The sequence below is a fragment of the Antechinus flavipes genome, chromosome 2 (assembly GCF_016432865.1).
Source record: "Antechinus flavipes isolate AdamAnt ecotype Samford, QLD, Australia chromosome 2, AdamAnt_v2, whole genome shotgun sequence".
Taxonomy (NCBI): domain Eukaryota; kingdom Metazoa; phylum Chordata; class Mammalia; order Dasyuromorphia; family Dasyuridae; genus Antechinus; species Antechinus flavipes.
The window spans coordinates 595,712,270-595,729,599 of NC_067399.1; the positions used below are offsets into that span (position 1 = coordinate 595,712,270).

General features: G+C 36.7%; 1 protein-coding gene across 4 annotated transcripts in view; it reads right to left on the minus strand.

Moving 5' to 3' along the window:
* The window catches only part of GFRA1 (GDNF family receptor alpha 1), a 315,019-nt gene that overhangs the window by 96,444 nt on the left and 201,245 nt on the right, over positions 1-17,330 (minus strand). For all 4 annotated transcript variants that reach the window (XM_051981500.1, XM_051981499.1, XM_051981498.1 and 1 more), the window contains one exon: positions 7,230-7,566. In XM_051981500.1, the coding sequence (XP_051837460.1) occupies positions 7,230-7,566 (337 nt within the window). The remainder of the gene's footprint in view (positions 1-7,229; positions 7,567-17,330) is intronic.

A 17,330-nucleotide genomic window follows, 5' to 3' on the forward strand; every position in this document is an offset into this window, starting at 1 on the left:
TGGACATTTTCTCTGGAAATCCCCTAGAGTGTTTTCCCTCCTTATCTTTTCCTAATGATTTCCTTTTAATCCAATCTGAAATCCCTTTCCTAATTCTAATTTTAGTTCCCTTTTCCTTATAATTATTTCCTACTTATCCCACAAATAACGTGTTTGTTCATAATTGTTTGCTTCTTTCTTCCCATTAGACTAAAAGCTCCTTGAGGGCAGGACAATATTTTTTGTCTCTATATATCCCCAGAGGTTGGCACATAATAGGAGCTTGTTATCTGTTTATTGATTGCTGACCAGGACAAGTCACTTTTCCCTCTCTCTGCCCTCTTTTCCCACCCCCAGCTGTATTCTATAAAATGGGAAGAGGGTGAACAAAAAAATTCAGTTCAGCAAGCATTTAAAAACTGTTTACTGACATATGTGTGTGTGTGTGTGTGTATCTATCTATATCTATAGATATATATGTGACATCTCTAAGGGTTTTTTTTGGCTCTGATACTTGGATGATCTATATCACAGTGAAAAAGAGGCCTGGAGGGGGTAGATGCCATTTTAAAATTTTCATGAGAAGAAAAATGCATCAGGAGTAAGGTAGCATTCTTTAATTAGAACCCAATTCTGACATCCTATGAAAATGGAATCATGGAAAGTGAAATAATGACAGAAGGGAAACCTTGCTTTAGGGTTAAACTAAGAGCCTTTTAAATTCTATCCCAGCCCTTCTCTTAAGACTATGCAGCTTGCTTTTCCTTCAAACATCTCAAAGCAGAAAGGCTTCTTTATTATCTTTACAACTCTCCAAGAGAACTGGAACTCAAAACCAAAAGCTAGCGAGTTGCTAGCTGCTTCTCATCTGTTTGGTTATGCAAGGCAGAAAAGGCAAGTTTTGCTGTGAGTCTCTGTCAGCTCACAAGGGAAAAGAAGTCTGCATGTTAACAGAGAGAAAAGCAGGAAAGACAGGGAAAGTTATAAGAAGAGCTTTGATAGTAACTCGTGGGGAGCGCAGGATAGAACATTTGAAACTCCAAGCTTTCTAAGAATATAGTTTTTTGCAGTGATTTCCTCCCTCATCATCTTTTTGCCTTCGAGATATTAAAAAAAAAAGCTTTAAATCATCCTGGCAGTGTCTCTGAGAGATGTGAGACTGAGAAGGGATGTAACGGGAAACCAGCAAACATACAGGCTCCAGCTAAGGCCAGCTGTTACTCTGGGCAGTCGTAATAGCAGCCGTCTCCCCAAGATGGATTGAGAAGTGATGGAATAAAAAGCATAAAATTAAGGAAGAAATTAATGAAACCCAGAGAAAGAAAACACCATTAACGAATCTAGCGGCTTCGGTTACATTTTACAGCAGCTGACAAAGAGGGGCTAATCATAAGTAATAAGTCCAAGCTTCTTCAGATAAGGATGGTAGAGGCTAAACTACAGGACAATGGGGGCCGCGCCAAGAGGCGGTCCCTAATTCACCTTCCCAGGAAATCATTGAGACAGGGTGTAAAAGCCATCAATCAAAGAGAGACAAATTAACTTAGTAGGCTGCTAACGGGCTTTGAAGATGGAGAAAGATTTCCTATTGAACTCAGTTTTCTGTATCAGTGCCAAAAATCTGAGCAAGGCCACCAGCCCATTCCCTGAACTACCAATCACAAGACATTAGCCGTGGATGACAGTACATAAAAATCACATTTTAAGGACCACTGTGAAGACTATCCAACAATCTGCGAAAATGAAACAATGATATTGTCTGTCCTTAGGAGAAAAAATGAGATTATTGAGCCCAATCATAAAGGATATGTTTCAAAGTGCCTACTCAAATAGAGGGGATATGTTGCCATCCAGGTACTCAATCCCCCCTCCCCAAGGTCCACGTGCATGAGATGGCCAGTTTAAGTCCAATATTTTGTCCAAAATAGAACAGATCGCAGACTCAGCTCAAACATGTAACGTTCTTCTCTTTAGAATTCTTCTCCAGCTCACTAAGGCTCAGCAGCCAGAGCTAAATTCCTCTCACTGAGAGTCTCTCATGAATGTGAACCTAGAAAACCAAAGTGGTCTTTGTTGTTCAGGAGTGCTCAAAGTGATGTTTTAAACAATGGCTGCTTTATAGATACCTCCCAAGTTTCTTTCTTATCCTGAAATCCAGGCATTCAAACCTCATCCCTTCAAAACTTTCAGAACCAGATCCAGTGCTAAAATTGAAATGAGGAAAACAAGGTGGTATTTCATACAGAGAGATATCCCCCAATTTTATAAGATCTTATAATCAAATTTTTGTCTTGTCTCATCTGACAGCCTCACAAAATTTCTCCCATCAAAAGTTACTATTCTTAAAATTGCATTAGATTATAAGCTCCTTGGAGGGAAAAGCTGTCTTTTGCTTCCTTTTCTGTATTCCCAGTGCTCAGCATAGTGCCCAACACATAATAATCAAATTGAAAAAAGAATTATGAAGTGCCAAATATGGATAAACACTTCCTATTGGACATCCTTAGTGAAGCTAATCCCCAAAGGCTGCCTCATCCCAGTTCACACAAACCATCATAAAGTTTCATCATTATGATGCATTTTGGGCAAAGAAGGGAAAGGAGACTTTCATCAATAGGATCAAGTCATCAGGTCTGGTATTTGAAGAAAGAAGCCTGCTCTCTTATTCTACGGTTTAATAAGAGGAGAAATGAATTTACTATTTTGAAGAGCAAACTCATTTTAGGGAAAATCTTTGGGCATAGCAAGTAAAATGATCCTGCCAGATTATTAGGATCATAAGCACAAATGTATTGATAATGTTTTATGTCCTATATATATATATATATATATATATATATATATATCCCAGTATAATTACTATAACATCATGGAACCTTTAGGTTTTACATCTATCAGAAGAATGTATAAGGCAAACCTAATTACTCTTGCCATTTATCAAGGGGAGAGGAGGAATACCTGTTCCTTTAACACTGAATAACAAAATGCTATCAGGTAAGTGGATTTTAGCCAATTGTAGAAAGCCCATGATAGTCCCATGTGGTTGCCAGATTTAAAACTAGAGAATAAGTTACAGTCTTCTTAACTTTTTCTGTTTTGGGCTCCCTGGACAATGCGCTTTGGCACCCTTGTTATGACAACAGATTTTAAAGAAAACTAAGCGTATTGAAACACTATTATTAATTAAAAAAAAAAAACCAAGAAAACATTTTGCAGACCCCTGCCCTAGCATGAGGAACCATGATGTAAAGGAATGAGGAGGTCTAGACTCAGAGAACCTGGAATAAATAGAGGTCAAAGGGCTTACAAGAACATAGCACTGGTAGGAGATTAATTGTCATTAACTAGATTATTAAGGGCAAAAAGGACACCAAGATTTGGCCTGTAGAATCTGCTTCAGGAAAAATCAAACCTGAGGTGAGGAGAGAGAATGAACTTATTTTCATAGAGCAGGGGTATAGTTTTAGGACTTTAGGAAGTCACTTTGGGATAAGGGAATGCAGTCAGGATAGACTTCCCAGACTATAGCAAGTAGGGTACAGGTAAAAAACAGTCAGACAACAGATTTACTAGAGAGGATGGGAAAAAATCAGAACTTACTCCTCCCTTTCCTTGTCCTAAGGAATGGAGAAGGAAATTACAGAGTCTTATAGAAATAAAATCTGACTAACCAATCCCACAGTAATAGAACTAGAACTGATTTAATATTAAGATTCAAAGCAAGGTCTTTTCAGGCAGCAGGAAGCTAAGTAGAGAAGATTAAGTGTCCTGAAGCTCATGCTGGAGAATAGGACTAAGACTCTTTGGAGATTGCAAAACCATTAACTTTGTCCTATAACTGATGTCCTCCTCCCTTCATTGAAGGTTCCCCTATAGTGCTTCATATAAATTACTTGTAATAACCCAAGAAGTTGCCTGTTAATACCAGGGAGCAAGGGCAGAGGTCCTGAAAGGAGTCCAGAAGACCTAGAAAGCTAGTTATACTGGTGGTAGCTAGAAAACTGATGAGTTAAGCAAACCCAAATCTAAACTCCAGGATAGAAAAAAAAAGAACTGTATTTAGGGGGTACAAAAATGGACTTGTACCAGAGATACAATCTTCCAGGATGCAGAAAATTGCAAGTTTATGGCACTTCACAGCATAGGTAAGGCAAAGATACTCACAAAAGACTACCCTAGTTCTTCAAAAAAATAACCTAAGTGAATCTGGGCTTCCAAATCCTGGCTGGCAGCCTCAGCAAAGGTATATACAGGGGTTAGGGAGCTTCCCCTGAACTCTGATGTTTAAAGACCTCCAGAACCAGACTCCAATTTATTTGTCTAGCTTTTTAAATCCCCCTCGCACACGTTAGAGTGCAGCCAAACTGGATTTCTGGGAACCATATTTCAGCTCCTGTCTCTGTATTTGCATAGGCTGTCCCCTAAGCACTGAATGCACTCTCTTAGTCTCTGCCTCTTGTAATTTCTTTTAGAACTCAGTTCAAAAATTACTGGCATTCTCCCTACAATCTCAGTTCCCATTACTATATCAAATAAGATGACATGTATAAAGCCTTTTGCAAACCTTAAAATGCTACCTAAGTACTAGCTGTTACCATTGTTATCATTAAGTATTTATTCTGCATATAATTGTACATATGTTGCTTTTCCTAATAGAATTTAAGTTCTTGGAGGCAGAGACTGATTCTTTTTGGTCTCAGCACCTCACACAAGTACCTGCCACATGTAATAAATGGGTATTGATTAATTTTGCTATGCCTTACATTAAGCATGGCTCTAATATTCCCAAACCCATCCCACTTCGTCCTTATCTTATTATCAAAGGAGTGAGTATGACTCCATTTGAGGGATTTGGTACTTGTGACACTCAAGACTTTTGTCAGAGTAGTAGAAAGAGCTAGCCAAGTAGATTTGGGATCTAAGGCTCTTCAGAGAACTATTACAATAGGTTGTCTATTTAATCACCCTCATATAACTTTCTAATGCTTTCCTGACCCCACTACCTGCAGATATTTCACTGCCTTTCTGGTTCCTGCCTCTCATTGATTGGCCAACAAGGGGTGCCAGTCCAAGCTTCATTGGGTTATTGTGTGGGTTTTGATGTTTCAGAGTGAATATAAACAGCAATTATTTCTGGTTTGGCCCAAAACCTTGAGGGTCCTTCTCTCAGATTGATTTTTTTACTAGGTAAAAGAGGACATTCTTTGCTCTATTTTTCACCTATCCTGAATCACTGGTTGGATTTTGGCTCAGTAAAATGGAGACATGGGAAAGACTTTATTTTTAAAAAGTCATGGTCTCCCACTCCCATCAGGGGCCATTTTCAGTTGTCCTGATCTATACTTTACCACTGGATGGCTTTGGAGGAGAGAGTGTGGGTGATGACTTTGCACAGCCCTGCCTCATTTAAATCCAGTTCACTTTCAAGTCATACCATTTCCTTCCTGATATCATGGACCTCTTTTGAGAATGAACAATCCAAACAACAACCCCAATAACCAGAGTAGTGAAGTCCTTCTAATTACTATCTGTAATTCATTGGTTGGTGTTAACCAAGAGCCTATGCTTCCACTGGCTACTCAGGGTGAGACTCCATGATTTTTCATACCAAGGCTAATATAACATTCCCATAAACAGATCCTGCTGACATATTTACTTGGACTTCAGAAAGTGGAGTAAGCTTCTTGCTTATATAGCTGTCCTTTGCCCAAGCCAATAACTAAAGTCTTGCTATTTTTTAAAAAAATTTATCTTCCTATTACACACTTGCCTCTATTTTTTTTTAAAAAGATGAAATGTAATCGTAAACAATGTGAATTTTGAAGTGACTAAAGTGTGTACAAACTTTATTTAATTAATAAAGCTCATTAGAGCTAGTTAAGAAAAGAATAATGTAGCCAATGTCTAGAAATCACACTGTAGGAAAACCTCCTTGAATGAGAAATGCAATTCACTCTCAATTTAGCAGAATTTTTCCATACTCTGGTTTTAGAATAAAGCTACAAATTGTAATAAAATCTCATATTAGCTTTAGTATTCTCTTTCATTATATTAACATTCTTTCATTATATTAATATTTGGGGGTCAAGTACTCTTTTTGCCTAATCATCTCTACCTTCAATGTCTAACATTTATACAATGAGCCACTATGTTTAGAATAGTCACCAATGCAACAAAAATTCAATCACCAAAGAAAGCTTTGACTCTATTAATTCTTCCCACTATGACCAAAAATAATAATATTTTAGAGGGATTTTTCAAAGAGAATTAAAATGCAAAGGGATTTCTGATTAATGGGCTTGCTTGAAAATTCAATTAACCAGAGATAATAAGATTTCAGAGTTCATTTAAATCACCATCACCACCCAATAACACCTCATTTTACATATAGACCAAAATATACTGAAGGAAAGGGGATTGAAGAAAAAAGATCCTTGGTTTCTTACCATGTTGGTGATCAGAGAAACCGATTCTTGAGGCCCTTGAGAAATTATAACTGGCATAAATCACACATGATTTGAACCCAGGCTTTTTTGACACTAACTCCTAGGTTCATTCCACTATACTATGATTCATAAAGTTGAAAGGGATTGCAAAAAATTGTCTGATTAGCCTCTCTACTCCAACTTGAGCTAGATGATCTTTATTCTGAGAGAGAAAATTGTCTATTCTCTAGATATGAAGATACTATGGTTTTCCTTTGTAGTTTGCTATAATATTTATCACCCAAAAGGTTGGGGAAGGAACAGGACACAAGATATGAGCAAAAATTTCTTCCTTAAGTCAGTCAAAAACTCTCTTGCTTTTGATTTATTAGCTTGATACCACTGGTAAACATTCAACGCCCAAAATATTTTCTTTAGCATCAGTGAAGAAGTTCAAAAAATACTTTTACCTTCTCCATTCTCCAGTTAACAAGATATTCTAATGAAAACCAACAATTACAGGGAAGCTCAGGGGGAAAAAAAACATTTTCTCCCAATTTTGCTCATGAAGCTATTCTTTCTATTTATCTTGGTGCTTCAGAAATTCTCAACATGCGAGCACAAAGGACTTTTGGAGAAACACATGCTAGAACCAGAAATTGGTTTTTGCTATTCTACTGGGTAGCAAGTTGTGTTTGGGGTTTCTTTCTTCCCTCTACTGTCCTATAACGGGTAGAAATACTGAAAACTGAGCTTCCACCATGTGAGTAATTTTGAAGGTTTTCTGGGCCACCTCATTAATCACCCCACTTTAAGTTCTCTTACCTGCAGATGTAATTCGTCTTGCAGGATTCCTGCAAATTCAAACAGTTTGGCTTCTCCTTTTCCTCATAAGAGCAGAGGGGCACAATGGTCTGCCTTCTTCTCTCAGTGCAGGCTATGTCTTGACATGAGCAGAAGAGCATCCCATAGCTGTGCTTTGGGGGAACCTTGTCAAAAAACTGCCGAAGAGCCTTATGACACTTCCTCCTGTTGCAGACTTCATTGGTCAGGCTGGTGGTGCAAGGGGTGATGTACGCCGATCGATACTTCTTGCATGTGTCATTGAGGTTGCAGGCTTTGGCAGCATCCAGACAATTGTTCCCCTTTGAAATAGTCTCCACTGGAAAAAGAAGAAAGGAAATAAAGGGGGAAAATTGGCATGAGTGTACTCCGGATTTTCGGTTTATGCTCACTTCATTTTAATTGGGATCTTGCCCTGCCTTTAGAAATGCCTGAAACTTATATCAACCCTTTTTTTTTCCCATTAGGCTAATAACTTAATAACAAAAAGGAAGTGTTATGAATATGAACACTGGCGACAGCCAAGGGTGATTTACCTTGCTGGACTGGACTGAAAGACTTTGAAATTGCAATGGAGCCCAGACATGTTGGGCCAGTGTACCCCAGCCTTTTGTACTCTGCCGCCCCCAAACAAAAGAAACTTAGGATCCTATCAACAGAACTAGAGTTAGAATCTAACCAAAGAGAGGGAGGAGAGTAGGAGAAGTTGCCAACTACTGGTTTGTAAACTGAAACTGTGATAAAAATCAAAAGCAACAAATTATACACTTGTTCATTATACAGTATATAAAATGATATGCTGAATGAGAGTATAATTGCCATGCAATCTTCCAGAAATGTAATTATGTAATAAATGCATATAGTACATGCTAATTACTATATGATTACAGAGTAATTACATGGTTATATGAGCCCAGAAGACACAATATTATGCTAGGATTTCTCTCTACACATGACAAAACGCCTCCTATAAAACTGCTACATTGTTCTAAGTCATAGGACACTGAAATAAGGCAGTAATAAGTTATATGAAAGTTTACAAAAAATTGTCACGACTATGGGATGCATATATACACACATACCTATAAACAGAATTTGCATAGGTAGTTTCAGAACAAGATGTCTATCTCCAGACTTAACTGGCTTCCTTCAAATCCCAGCTACAACTATATCTTCTAAAAACACATTTCATGATCCTGCTTTATGCTGGTACCTTCCCTGGAATGATTACTTCCAATTTATTCGGTAAATATTTTGTTTCTACAAATTAAAAACATGTTTGTACAACATTAAAAATAAAATAGATTGAATATGTGAATTACTTTCATGTTATCTCAGATTGTGAGCTCTTTGAGATTATGAATTACACAGAGACTAATTATTGTCTTTCTTTGTATTCCCAGAATTTACCAATGCCTGGCAAATAACAGATACTTAATAAATAAATTCTTACTGACTGACTGAACAAGAACTGTGTAGGTTGGGGCAGCTAGGTAGCACAGTGGATAGAACACTAGCCCTGAATTCAGGAATTCAAATCTGGTCTCACTAGCCTAGCTGTGTGACCCTGGGCGAGTCACTTAACCCCAACTGCCTCAGCCAAAAATAAATAAATAAATAAAAGTACTGTGTAGGTTTTACAGAGTTACTGGTATATGACAAGCACAAAATAAATACTATTAATTTATTATTTAATTAATTTATTAAATACAAACTTTCACTGTATAAGACTTAGTGACTACAGCAATGGTCCTCAAACTTTTGTTCTCAATATCTTTATCCTATTAAAAATGATTGAGGATCTGTCCAAAGAGTTTTTGTTTATGTGGTTTATAGTTATAGATAATGATCTCATTAAAAATAAAAACTAATTATGAATTTGTAGACTCTCTGAAAAGATTTCAGAGATTCCCAGGACGCTCTGGACCAGACTTTGAGAACCACTGGCCTACAGGCTGGAATTATTCTATTAGTGTATGTGTGTGTGTATGTATGTATGTATGTATGTGTGTGTACAGGCACACACATTGTCTTTGTGATTAACCCATTATCTAGTCCTTAACAATTGCTTTGGAAGTTAAGGGAAGTTTCAGGAACAAGTAGATCAGATAGTCAAGTAGCAGAAAGTCATCTGTCTTTAATTCGGAATGTTATAACGCATAAAGGTAAGGTTTGTAATCTAAACTGAGATAGATGTGGAAAAAATGTAAAATTGGGCAAGAAGATAGGGTACAGAAAACGTCCAGTGCTACAGAAAGTATCCGGTGCTCTAATGCTGGAAGGGAACCATGTAACTGGGTCATCCCCGTTCATTGGACCTCTCTCAGTTACAATGGTCTTCAGACCACAGCTAGGAGTTGAGGGGCGTAAAGGTCAGGTAAAGTGATCATCCTGAGACTTGATATACCCAGCTCTTATTATTCTTACTGGTCAATATATGGAAAACCCTTCCACAATTTCTACAACAGGTAGTATGATAATACAAAGGTAAAGGATGGTGGATTTTGGATGGAGGAAGCAGCTTTTCAACCCAGAATTTATTTGTTTCCTATATCTGATTCTACAGTCAGAAAAATAAAACATAATAGCCAATAAGAACCCAGTTGTACAGCTGGGGATAAATGAGGAAACTGAAACAATAAAGGGATTAAGTATTGCCCTGAGTCAAACAGCTAATAAATGTTGGAGGAACCTCAACAACAACTCAAACACTTCCGTGTTCTTGACTTTATCCACTACTAGACATAGTCAACCTATACCAGGTACTATTAACAATTAGACACCTAGTTAGGTCAGTAGAAACGATCTGTGAAACTGTGTGTGGGTAAAACTGTAAGGCCAACAATGTCTACAAAAAAGACTAGAAAAGCTATAACATGAAATCTATTACATAGTGAGCAAGAGACCAAGGACCTATTCAGAGAAGGCTAGGTAGACAAGAAAATATATAGATAGTCAGGAGAGCACAAAAAATCATGTCTTAGAGAGAGACAAACTAGTCAGTCCAAAACCTTAACTCAGTAAGCAATTTGTAGGTGTATTCCTTTTTCTCAGACCATAAGGTTCAAATCTGTATGCTCCCAAACTATACACATTTTTACCAATAAATTCAATGTTTTATCCAATAAATTCAACAACTAAAGCTTACTTTATTTGTCTCAATTGTGCTTGGTGCAGCTGTGGATCTGAATGTAACTGGTTTATTTCTCCATGTGCCTGGCATTTGTTCAAGATAACTTTCTACTGATTTCACAAGACTCAAATAGTGTGATTTCATCATCACATGATCTTTGGGCATTTGATGTCCTTTCCATAACCTGAATTATCTTAGCTCCTGTTTGCTTTTGTTTGCTGTTTGGTTCCTTCTTTGGACAGATAGAAAACTCTGGATTCACAAATCCAGATCACAAATACAAAGCAAACCCTGAAGTGGTTCAAATGTTTCCTGCAATCTGGCAGCACACCAATCCAGAGTACATTCTCCTTTTAAAAATATTTGCAGCTGACTTAGATACTCCAATTAATGCAATGATCCAGGACTTCCAAAGGACTTATGAAGAAAGATGTCTGTATCCAGAGAGAGAATTGATGAATTTTGAGTGCAGATCAAGCCATATTTTTTCCACTTTATTCTCCTTGCTTTTTTTTTTCTTTGCAATATAGCTAATGAGCACATATGTTTTACATGACTTCACATCTATAACTGATATGTTGCTTGTCTTCTAAATGGGTAGGGGAAAATTTGCAGGAGGAGAGAATTGGATACTCAATTTTTAAAAAAAAATTAAGGTTAAAATAAAATGTAATTATTTGGGAAATTATGTAAATCGGACTCCCAACTGGCAAAATTTTACTATTTCTAAACCCATATCACTATGTTACTATTTTAATGATCTTTGCCATGTTCCCATGATACACAACCTACCTCTGGTCTGGACTTCACTGCATTTCTGAGTTCATTAGACTTCACTTGCTTTTAACTCAGCCCACCATATTCTTATTTTCCTGTTATCTTCATATTTCCATATTCCACACTTCTTTCCCTCCTCCCTTCTTTCCACCCCTTTTGCTCTGGAAACAACAATCAAATTAATACCATTCTTTCTCAACTGTTTTAAACTGTTTTATGACTACATTCAGTATCCCTATGACTTTTGTGACCAAAACACTTCCTGGCCATCTTTCCTCTATATGGGGTCCCCTCCAACCTTATCCCTGCCCCCAAAAGAAATTGCCTTTCTAGAGGACACAAACTACCTTGCTTTTTTATTTCTGTATCTCTGATACTTAACATAGTTTCTGATTCACAGTGAGCACTTAAACAAAGATGGTCATTCATTCATTTACTCCATTAGGCTCAACAGTCATTTATTTATCACATATACTGATTCCGAGAGGATATCCCCTCATTAATATATCTCAGAAGCTATTCTGCAATTCAGGAATCTTAGAGAATTGTTTGGGACCTTCAGAGATTAAGTTACTTTTTTTGCAATCACACTACTAGTATATATCAGAGGGAAGATCTGAATCCAAGTTTTTCTAATATCAAGGTAAAGAACGCCTCCTATCACACTGCTGCTTCTCAAAATAGTAATGTTCTCCCAGTTCTGTGGCCTTGTCATTAATATAGACTCGTTATATATACAAACTATAACATTGTTAAGTTATAAACAGTAGTAAAAATTCGTGAAATCATAGTAGTTCTCATTTTTAATATATTCTTCCATCTCTTTGCTAAATCTATCTTAAAAACAATCTCTTTGTTTTCAGATGCTTTTGTGGGATTGCTCGTGACATTTATATGTCTATTTGATCTCCTTTTTTTTTAGATCTATTCTACTTGAACCTTTGTTTTTTTTCAATATCCATGACTAATGCCAGTGTGTCCTGCTCTACGAAAGTTCAATTTTCACAAACATGAACTTTAAAAAATTGAAAAAATATGAGTTTTCTTTTGTTTTGCCTTACAAGATGGTTGTCAAGTCCATTATATAGGTCCCTTGGTGGACATAAATATTTGATTATAGGTCCTTAATTATGCGACTTTGTAGAGGAGGAGGGCTAAAAACATTCTAAGTCACTACCAATTGAAAATCAATCATCAGGAATGGAGTTAAGTCAATGAGAAAATTGTTCAATTAACAACAATATGACTTGTACCAACTTTCCAGCAGTAGATGCACCATGTAAATACAAGGGTCTTTCCTTTCTGCATGGCAAGTCATCAATCTAAACAGCTTTCCTTTAACTCTTCTAGCATCATCCAATCCCCAGTTCATTTCAGAACTTCTCTCTAAAATGTAGCTTTTCTCCCTTGCCTATACCTCTAATCTTTTTCTCCATCTGCTGTTATTCATTCTTTAACTCTGCAGAATGTTTAAGGGATGTTGTCTGAATGGAAAGTATTCTCAGGAATAAAACTCTATGGTCATAATCATCCTTTGGGGGAAGGAATGGGGAGGGACTTTGATTGGCTAATGCCATCTTTCTCTAGCACAATTACTACTTATTATGTACAAAACAAATTAGCCAGCTTTTTTATTTCAAAGTTAGACATAATCATGTAGTTACTTTGCAGTTTACTCATTGTTTTCTAAATCATTGTTTTAAGCCTCTCTGTCCAAAGCCTGTTTCAATGGTATTTTGATTCAATTCAATAAACATCGTTAGTGTCTACTAAATTGAGAGGTACCCATGAAAGACTTAGGAGATACTGAGATTAAAAATGGCACAGTGCTCACATTCAAAGAAATAAAAATCAAGTAAGAAGGATGGCACATGCAATGAAATAACTATACAACAAATAAGAAAAATGATTAACTGGAGTTAAACAGAGCAATAGAAAAAAATTCAAGAAAGGAAAAATCATTCCTCATTGGGAATATTATTGAGGTGGCAGAATTTGAGCCTTTGGATAAGGAGAGAAATATTATTAGATGGAGATGGGGGAAAAGAAGGGACAAGAGTCCCCCCAGCATGCTACTTGAAAATGTTTAGAGCAATGGACAAACCAGATCTAAAAAATCAAGGGACTCATTTTCTAATCCCAAATCTGTAGCAAACTGGCAATATGATAAGCACATCCCTCTCTCTAACCCTGTTTCCCCTGCAATAAAATGAAGAACCTGGCTAAGAGACTCCTCCAAAACCCTTTCTTGATATCATATTTAATGGCTATGGACTGAAAACTTCTGGGGCCAAAGGACTGGTCTGGATGAAGTTCAGATCATAACCAGAAGGTTGTTCACCAAGATGGTTAACTGAATCCAAAGCAATTCAAGAAGACAATTTCACCTTGAGAGAAATTGTGATTCCTCTTTATGAAGGGTGTCTGTACACTATGAAATCACAGAGGACTGAACTCAGTGGAGCTAGGAACAACTAAGTTCCATTTCAACAGGAGAATATAAAACACTTCAGTGAAGTATCTTAACAAAATGGCCAGCTTGCTTGGGGTTTGCCCATCCTTGCACTGGTTGGTATACCAATGCTACAATCAAAATCTGAGAAATACAAATTTAAAGACTCCTGCCTTATGTCTAAAATCAGAGGTGGAAAATAGTGCCCTGGAAGAGCTTTTCACATTCTAAATCCCTCTAGAGAAAGAAATTCAGTTATTCCATATACAATTCACACACTGAACTGAATCAAAGGGGCCAGTTTTGTGATTTGAAATACTATCACCAGAAGCCCAGGCCAGAGCCTCTAATTATTTTTACTTAGAAAGTACTACTGTGTTATTGGCAAACACAGGGCCCAGATAACCATTCTAAATGACTTCGGGACAAGTAACAATTGCAGGGAGCAAGAAATGTATTTCTATATATTATGATGTGGAACTGAATGGTGAAAATATGAAAATTTACATGGTCTGCATGAGAAGTGATTTATTGCTCGGAAAGTTCAGAAGACACAGTGAGAGACTGTTGTTTACAAATCTTTGCCAATTTACAGGGTATCTTTCTGCATTTCTTTTTATTGCTGCAGAATTGAATTCACAACTTGTTTCCTCTTTCCCTCAGACTTGATTAATTACCATGTTAACATAACTACTGTTCTCTTTCTTATAATGGGCTCCCTCTAAAGTGCTGCTACAGCAAAAAATAAATAAATAAATAAAAAATAGAGAGAGAGTTCCAGATTTTCACTGGAGCAGTACAATCCTTGCTGAAAGCTTATGATTTTTCAAATTTATATCCTACTCTACCAAAGCCAACATGTATCCGATAGCAAATCTGATAACACAGGGCTTTGACCCACGTAATTGATCCTTCAAAATTCTTGCCTTTTCCAGCTGAAGTGGTAAAAATTACATTTAAAAATGCACATGTTGGCTCTTGAGAGTTTATTTTGTTGCTCACATCCACTGTTTCAGAGAGATTGTATTACACAATGATGAATTTCTACTGTTCTTTTTTTTTTTTCTTTTTTCCATATTATACAACTACATTAAGCTTTATGCGCCTTAAGCAAGCCTCCTGGGGTAAGGGCGTGTAGAGTTTTAGAGGAGGGGAAAAGATGTTGGGAGATTAGTAACAACTGCAATCCTGTGAATATACATGAATTCTGTATAATTTTTCCTAGCCACGAGAAAATACATTCAAATGGTAAAAATAAGAGTCATGGATTTGCCCCATCTTCAAGAGCACGCATTGCCAAAGCCACCCCATATCTTTAAAAATTGGATGTCTCCTGAAAATGTGTGTAACTCATATGCCCAGAAGTGATTAATAGTGCTGTCTCAGCAAATACGATCATTACATTTTTAATTAACCTTTCCAACCTCCCCCACCTTTTCCTTTTGTTATACATTGGATCTTTGAAGTTTTGCACTTGCTTATGTTCAATTGGGTCTGAAACAAAGGCATGAAAAATAATTGCAGCTGACCTGGATCCCAGGGCCCTTATAAGGCACTGAGTTGAGAAACATGCTAAGGTAATGAGACCCCTTATAAATCAGGACTGGGGACAGACATTTTGCACTTCATGGGTGTGTTCCCACCTAATTTTTGTTTTGGCAGCTTACTGTTATTTAATGGCTCCAGCTACCAGGAAACTGGCTTTTTAAAATCTCCCTCAACCTAATTATAATTACTGTGTATAAATCACACAATGATCAATTATAAAAATCACAGGTTCATAAATATTTAACTTAGCATTTAAATCCACACTGCAGGAGTGCCTTAGATTCCTCAGCCCATCTCTTTGCAAACAACTGCTTTATTATGGTACTAATGCCAATTATTGAAAACTGAAGCTATTTTGTCTTTCTACCCTCGTGTACTATATTGCAGAGCTGTGCCTTTCACTGTATTAAGATGACACAATTTAATATTTCTAAAATATGCATGCATCCCATTAGAAAGTTATTTTGCCAATTCTTCTGTAGCCCTTCTTAATGCCTCAAATATGGAGGAACACAATTATATTATTACTCATAAATATTGCTTGTTAAAATATATTTTATCTAGCCTAAGGTTGATTCTAAGATAATTGAGGTCAGATTTGTTTTTGGGGAAAAATATATTGTGATATATATGAAGCTGATATATAAGAAGGAAATTATCTTTTACAGAGACTAAAGTAGTACAGCTTGGCACTTTTTCTCCCAGAAAAACCATAAAACCATAATTGGATTTCAATTTAGTAATAGTAAGTCTAAAACAGACCATTTTTAATAATCTAATTATGTGTTATATGGCTATAGCAAATATAAAGCTACTGCTTTAGGACTATTAATTGTACTTAATCCTGTTGCAACTTCAACCATGAAATTTGTTATTACATGTAGGACAAGTTTCCAGCTACAGGTTTCTTATAATCTCTGATAATCTTTAAAACAATCAAGAATAAGACGACTCTTCACTTTTCTCAAAGCAAGGGTTTGGAATTGGACCCATGATTTCAGTGGTATAAGGGAAATTTCAAATGGTGAGATTTTTCTTACCAGTGAACATGGGGAGAGAGAAGAAACATATATACGAAGCATCATTTTTTATATGTCAAGAACTATGCTGAGTGTTTTACAAATATTATCTCATTTAATCTTCATAACAACTCTTTGAGGAAGGTGATGTTATTACAGTTATCCCTTCCATATCATGTGGGGTTAGGAGTACAGGTTCTCAAGATTTGGAAAATCCATGTAAAAAATTTTGGCCCTCCTTTCCCCAACTGGAGAAGGCAGATTTTTTTTTTCTTTTTCTTTCTTTTTTATGGGGTGGTTACAGTACCTTATTGTAAAATTTGGGTCGATATTTATAATATTAAACCTGCCTACCTACACACACACACACACACACACACACACACACACACACACACACACATATCCTATGCATTTCTGAGTTTCTAAACTTTTCTGTATTTTCTGCTGCCTTTCATGTGCTATATGAGACTTCTACAAAACTACCCTCAAATTCCCACTTAATTTCTTACCTTCACCTCTGATATATCGAAACTGCAATGGGGAAAGTTATGATGTGGAAAGAAAATTGAAACAAACAGACCTTGGATTCCCAGTCACACAGGGATTAAGTATATGAGGGCTGCATTTGAACTCAAGTCTTCCTGATTCTAAACTTAATGTTCTCTTAGCCATCCATCTAGTTGAAGTAATCACCTTCTCTACAACATATTATACTTTTAGAGAATTATCTAGAGGTTGTTAGACAGTATGGCTTGACCAGACTTGAAGTGACATCTTCTTGCCTCTGAGACCAGTTCCTTCTCTACTATGCTGTGTTTCTCTCAAAGTTAACTAACTCTTTAAAATTTTGCTCTTGACCAAAATATATTTAATTTTAAATTTTTTTTAAATTCTAGATCTCTCTATCTTGCCTAATTAAAAGTACAGGGACTTCTTATATGCCCAATCCCACTGCTGATCTATACGGAATCTTTGACCTACTTTATTTATAGCCTGGGCTGGTTTGCAACCTGGTGGATCAGGCAATATGGTGGATCCTCAATCCAGAGGATTCACTATAATTGAAACTGCATAGCCCACTGCATCTCAGAACCTGGAAGCACGAGATCAGACAGTCTTTCAGGTAGCTGAGGCTATCACTCTGCACCCCC